Source organism: Oryx dammah, unplaced genomic scaffold (genome assembly GCF_014754425.2).
Source record: "Oryx dammah isolate SB20612 unplaced genomic scaffold, SCBI_Odam_1.1 HiC_scaffold_17, whole genome shotgun sequence".
NCBI lineage: Eukaryota > Metazoa > Chordata > Mammalia > Artiodactyla > Bovidae > Oryx > Oryx dammah.
The window spans coordinates 41,070,146-41,077,112 of record NW_024070201.1 but is presented as its reverse complement, the minus strand read 5'-3'; the positions used below and the strand labels follow the sequence as shown (position 1 = coordinate 41,077,112).

At 41.3% G+C, this 6,967-nt stretch overlaps 1 protein-coding gene across 1 annotated transcript; it reads right to left on the bottom strand.

The window, feature by feature from the left end:
* Positions 1-982: 982 nt before the first annotated feature.
* ZBED5 (zinc finger BED-type containing 5) lies at positions 983-6,328 on the bottom strand. Its single transcript, XM_040258377.1, is given in 4 exon segments — positions 983-3,104; positions 3,106-3,274; positions 4,364-4,476; positions 6,117-6,328. Coding segments are annotated over 2 exon segments (2,109 nt in total). The 5' UTR covers positions 3,160-3,274; positions 4,364-4,476; positions 6,117-6,328; the 3' UTR covers positions 983-1,049.
* Positions 6,329-6,967: the final 639 nt, after the last annotated feature.

Genomic DNA, 6,967 nt, shown 5'->3' with positions numbered 1-6,967 from the left:
ATCTTACTAACTCTTCAGAGAAGGCACAATTAAAATTTTACAAATGAGATAATAGGTTCAGGAAGGATCAGACTGAGCAAAGTTGAAAAGCTAGTTAGGGAATTTCCTGGTAGTCCAGTGGTTAGGACTCTGAGCTCTCACTGCTGTGGGCCTGGGTTCAATCGCTGTTCAGAGAACTAAAATCCTGTATCATGTTCTACCTTGAAAGGGAACTCCTCTTCCTCAAAATGGGAGATAAGTTTGAATAATTAAGATTAAATAAATAATGGCTATCTGTAGCTATCTAGTAGCCTACTACAGGAATAACACAAAATACTACTGAAAGAATAACACAAAAATATTTTAACCCTGAGTTGCTGACCTGAAAATGTTTTTCATACTCCCTCTTCCTCCCCTAGTATTCGGCTTGAATCAAAGCCTTGACATTCTCCTTAACTTCTGCCTAATGGCCACACTAAATTCTAGGTAATTGAATAACTGAGGCAAGACCACAGAGAGTAGTATCAATACAGAAGAACAAACAAATATAACTACCATATCCTATTCCTTTTTCACTGATTCACTTTCACCAATGTTTTTTCCTTTATTTAGCCTCGACTTTAGCAAGGTCTTCTACCAGATAATGGAGACACAGAGCTGGATAAGACCACATAACAGCTCAGTCCAGTAACACTGGGAATTATGAGAACACCAAGAGGTTCACAGTTGAGACATACACAAAAAATAGATAAAGAGAATGCAAATACCGAAGATAAGACTGGCAGCGATGAGATCCTGAAAAGAAATGTCATGCTAAGGAACTGTAACTTTATCCTGTGAGTCAATATTTCCCACAGCCATCACTATGGAACCCTTTGAAATTACAATGTGAAGAATCACCAACAGTAGTACATGTTTAAATTTGTGATTCTTTACCTTTCTTAAAATCTAAAAAGTATAACAAATTTGAATAATTTTATTTAAAACCCCAAGATACCATCAGTGAAGTAAATCATCTTTTATTTTCATCTTATATTTGGCTATCCAGAGGCATGCAGAACCCTCCAACTTTAATGAGAACAATGTTTTTGTGTCTTTTTATCACATATTCGCTTAATATTAGGTGTAATGTTGCTAAGTCGGATCCGCATATGAGGTGCAGCATCAAGTCTTTTCCTGTATTTTGTTTTTGTGGCAGCATAATATGAAAAGCCTGTCTCACACAGGTGCATTGTAGCAAAAGGAAGAAGTATGCGAACTGCACGCCGTGCAATACTTGGGTACTCCTGAATTAGGCTACTCCAAAAATCATTTAGTGAAAGTTCACTGAAATTTTGTTTCACTTGAGAATCAGATGTTAAATCAATCAGGCTCTCATAGTCCCGTGCCACTAACGAGGCTGGTTTAACAGTTACTGTAAATGGATTTCTAACCCAAGCATGACTGTCATTTGTAACAGGAAAATATTTTAACAGAGTAGAACGCAAACCCCTTAGGTGCTGCACAATGGCACTGCAAATATCTTTATCAACTGTGGAATTAATTTCAGTCAAAAAGTCACTGAGTGTAGGGAAACAATCAAAGTTTTCTTCTTCGACGGATGAGGCCCAAAATTCCAATTTTCTTAACAATGATGACATTTTATCAAATACTGTAAAAACTGTCACATTTTTTCCTTGCATTGACAGATTAACCTCATTTAATTTAGTAAAAATATCTGCCAGATATGCAAGTCTTAGCAGCCAAGATGAATTCGTTAAACAATCAGACAGTCGAAAAGCAGAATCCATGAAAACCAACAGTTCACGACGAAGCTCAAAAAGTCTCACAAGAACTTTACCTCGGGAAAGCCACCTTACCTCTGTATTTAGAAGAAGTGCTGTATGCTGGGCACCCATTTCTTCACATAAAATTTTTAGTAGTCTGGATTGATGTGGTCGAGCTTTAATATAATTGATGATTTGTACTGCCTGATCTAGCACATTTTTCAGAGACGCAGGCATTGTTTTAACTGCTAGTGCATGTCTATATAATAGGCAGTGACTACTGGTGCTTTCGGGAGCCACATATTTTATCAAGGTGACAGCCTCAGCAATTTTCCCATCCATTGCCCTAGAAGCATCACTACAAACATCAACACATTTTTCCCATTCAATTTCATGTTTCTGCATAAAACTGTTGATGCAGTTGAAAATTTCTTCACCAGTGGCATTACTTTGCAAAGATTCACATAAGAGTAGGTCTTCCTCAATAGACTTATTAAACCTGTAACGAACAAACACAAGCAGCACAGCAAGTCCTGAAACATCAGCTGATTCATCTAGTTGCAGTGAAAACCCATCACAAATTTTCAGTCTACAAACAAGTTCCTCTTCAATGTCAGCAGCTAGATCCTTAATTCGACGAGCAACGGTACTGTTTGATAGTTGTACTGCATCTATTTTTTTACTATACTGTTCGTCAAACATTCGCATCACAACATCTTTTGCACAAGGCTTGATAAGCAATTCTCCAATAGTATGAGCCTCTCCACTCAGGGCTATATGGTAACTTACATTGTATGATGCTTCTGTAGCACTTTCATTATCTGTATTGACAATTTTAGGTGTTGGGGGTTTATTATTTTCAGGTGAATCAAGATGTTGCTTGAAAAAACTTATGTCTTTGTCTTTATATGCGGCATGTTTAGTTTCCAAATGTCTTCGAAGCTTACTAGGGGCCAAAGAGCTATTTGATAAAATTTTCTTACATAATACACACTGAGCATGAGGTGCATCTCTATTTCCAAAGTAAGTAAATCCAAAAGACAAATAACTTTCATCATACTTTCTTCTTTTTGGTTTTTTACTAAAAGTAGTTATTTTGTTGGAATTAGACATAAATTTGACCCTGGAAAGCTCACCTTCTGAATTTTTAGAAACTGAAGGCTGCAACTGCTCATCTTCACTTTGTAATATTCCAACCTTTTGATCACGTGATTCAGACACAATTTGATAACAAAAAGATTCTACTTCTTGTTTAAGACTTCCTTGTTTCAGTAACAGATCCATAGGCAATGAATTTGTGGTACAAAACATGGTTAATTTAGCATAAACATTGAGTATCACAAATGTGTTGACATTATTAAGACAGGATACATAGAAAATGAGCAATCATCAAAGAGATGATATAGCAACACATCAGTTAATTTGTAAATGCTGCCTATGCATCAATGCGCAGATGGAACATCACACGTTCGTGTATCAGGTGATCTCTCATTCGACTTCCTGGTGCTCTCGGGTATGGCACACCTTTTCTTAAAGGTAGATTATCACATAAAAATAAAAGCTATAGAAATGAGTTTAGTAGTCTTAAACTTACATTTTAAAATAAATTATAAAGAAAAAACTATTGTTAGCATTTATCTTTTTCTCACAACGCTCATTACATTAATACTCTATAATACATAGTTTGGGAATCACTGGACCGAGAAATAATAAAGAGCTGAAAAGTGTATTTTTAAGGAAGCGATCTTGAGGTCCCATGGCAAGGTTGGCCAATTTTCCCCATAAAGTATCATATGATAAATATTTTTTACTTGTGGGCCATATGGTCTCTATTGCAACTACTCAACTCTGTAGCTGGAGAATGGCAGCAGCCATAGACAAAATGTTAGAAGGGCACAGCTGTGTTCCAATAAATCTCTATTTCCAAAAACAGGCAGCACAGGGCCACAATTCACCCACTGTATACCCTTTCACTGTATACACTGTATACCCTTTCACTGTATACAGTATCTTGGAATCTGAGCTTTCTGATGCCTACTGCCATTAGATACACTCATTGTTGACATTGTTACACATCTTAAGGCTTCTTTCAGGGCTCACAACTATTCTGACGAACTACTTCAAAAACACACAAACAGCTCAAAGTTTTGCAAGATACAGAATTCTGTTATATCTAAATATTGTGTGTTAACACTGAAAAATAAACTGTATTCCAAAAGTTAGCTACTATTTCTTTGGACTTAAAATTACATAAATATTTATATTATCCCAAACTAGACTCATTCAAAGTAATACATATATTTTACTAAGTACTCATCCTATTATTCTTTAGGTGAAGGCTTAACAAGGACCTAAAGAAAACATAAACTCTCATTTTAATAGGTTTATTCCTCATATAATACTTTTAAAAAAGCATCATAAAATGGAATGGTAATGCAAATTTTAGGACTTCTAATGAATACTAGCTTTATAAGGTAAGGCATTCAAATTTAGTGTCTATCTAAATGTTGTTACTTTTGATTTAAACTTTATGATTTGGCTACAGAGTAACCTTTGGATTCTTATATTAGATTCTGAATCAAAAGGGTTTTCCCATTAACAGCTAGAGGGTAAGATACCTGAAGTGAGGAGCACTCTCTTCTGCAATCACTCTCCACCTTGGAAGCTTGAAATGCAGACTCTTCAAAAAAATAAAATTAAGGGAAAGGGTAGAAGGGGAGTAACCAAAAGCCTAGAATGAGAAAAATTAAAATTAGACACTGTAAAAATAGAACTAACTACAAACCTCTAAGGTGACCAATCCTTACAATTTATTTTAGAGCCAGGCAGTGCAAATGATTCACTGAAATGCAGATCTTAGGCTGAAATAGAGGATGCCTAACATAATAAAAGTGCTAATATTATATCCTATTTAATATTTTGGTAATTCCATTGTTTTGAAATGCTTCCCCATCCACTGACTTCATAGAGAGACATAAAACTCTCAGAACTTTTTCAAGTATAGCCACAACTTAATGTCTCTAAAACTAAGCATTTTAAGTAATCTAAAATGGAATTATACACGGAAAGGTTACAAGAACTACGCCTGTTTGTTATAACCACTCTCTTCTCAATAACCAAGATTCTTAAGGTTATTAACGTTCACTGAGTGATCATTGTTTACTATGTGCCAGTAACTGCTAAATCCCTCACAGATGAGCTCATTTAATCCTCAAAACGAATTTGAGAGTTAGGGACTATTATTAACAATCCTTTAAGGATGAACAAATGGAAGCTTAAGTCCCCTGCTAAGTTAAGGCATCTGTGAAGAACTAAGAACAATACCCAGAAAGTTCGACTGCAGAGCCCACGTGCCTCGTCATTGCTTGTGTGTCCCCAAATACTCTTAATTTCACAAGCACTAAAAATCTGGGACCAGGAGTTGGACGGTGCATCTATACCATGGGTTACTACTGCCAGAAAGTCGAGGGTCTCAAACTGGCAGCAGTTTGAGAAATGATCTATACCATGGGTTACTACTGCCAGAAAGTCGAGGGTCTCAAACTGGCAGCAGAATGCCGTACACCTTCATTATTGGCAGCTAAAGAGCAGTCCTGAGTGGGCCTTAGTTGCAGAGAACTTCGTGGAGTCAATGGGTGACCTAAAAGTTTACAATCCCTCTCCCTTGCTACTAGGGAAGGACACAACGGAGTGGTGCGCTTTGTTTTCAGGAACGAGGGCCTAATCTCCACATTTTCAGAGGTGCTCTCCTGAATCTCTAGAGGACAAAGAGGCTGGACTCGCTAAAGAGTAAAGTTTCTATTTGACTCCCTGAAAAGGAGCGGGGGGAACCCTCATCTTTTGTTTCTTCTGGCTAAACTGACAGGTAACACCATCCATTCACCCCCTCCCTCGGGTGGTTCCTGCTCTGAACAATACCCTTGGGGCAGGAGGGCTGGGGAGGAGTGCAGACTGTTCAAAAAGCTGAGGCAGAAAGTGGGCACGGACACCCATCGAGTACCTAAGTGCTTTTTAAAACGGTCACTTCGATGGGCTGCCCAGCCAGCTATATCCCTCGGCTCCTCCTTGTCACAGGTGCGCGCTGCCAGCCACAGCTGGGGCTGGCTTCCTGTGGGAATCCACCCTCGCCTACGGAACTCCTCTCGCGTCCCCGGGCGGTCGCCTTAGCTAACAACCACAGGAAACCGTCTCAGAACCCGACACTATCTCTCTCATCTCCATCAGCGACGAAGAGAATGGTCTCTGCTGCGGCTGGGCTGCAAAGCAGCGCCGCGGTCCCCAGCAGAGCCGGCGCCCGCCATTTTACAAAGCTCACGGCAGCGGCCATTTCAGAGCGCACCACTCAGCCGCCACGGCGGCTCTGGTCCTCACCTTCACCGAGGCCTGAACGGGGTCAAGAGCCAGTCGTCGCGGACTGGAAGGGGGAGGGGGAAGGGAGGAAGGGAGAAAATGAAAAACAAAACAGAGGGAAGAAGGATTCGGGGGGCCGGGCGATGCTCTCAGCTCAGGGATATCGCCTATGCCACCTCCATAGACATCCGATTCGCGGCTGGCGCGGTCGCTTGTCTGAAGATAAATTTAGCACACTAGGGCACCCCCACTTACAGTCTCCACGAGCGACTTTGCCGCCGCCCAATCAGCGCCAGAATTGCTCCCCGCCACCTATCCGCGCTGAGCAGTGGGGCGGGACCAAAGGAAAGGACCAAGGTCGGTTGAGGAGCCGGCCAGCCGCAGCTGCCGCTATCGATCTGGTTTAGGGCGTTCACTTGAGGCTGAACTAATACCCGACGAGAAGCGATAGTTTTCAAATATCCCTGGGTTCGAGCAGCCCGGGCGCTTGTTTACAATGCAGAGTCCTGGGTGCTGCGAGATAGCATTTGTGATCCTGTAGCGCTGGATTGGCTTCGAGAAACCTGCGTGCCTTTATGCAGTAGGGCTCAGCCCCGGTGTTGATTTGAGTGCATTTGCAGAGCCTCGGCTGCTGGTCCTTTCACGCGGTCTTTGTTCCCGGAGCCGCACCCCAAGCCCAGATTGCGCAACCGCCTCCTCTTTTCCTTGTTTTCCCACTGGAATCCGGGCAGAAAACGCCCTCTTCTCTTCCCCGCCCCTCCCAGAAGCTGGCGTGTCGGGGGCCCCTAGTGGGCCGAGCTGAGAGCTGAGCGACATGTCCCCGGGGCGCTGCACTCTACCGAGCTCCCTGGTGACCCCAGATCGGGTCGGGA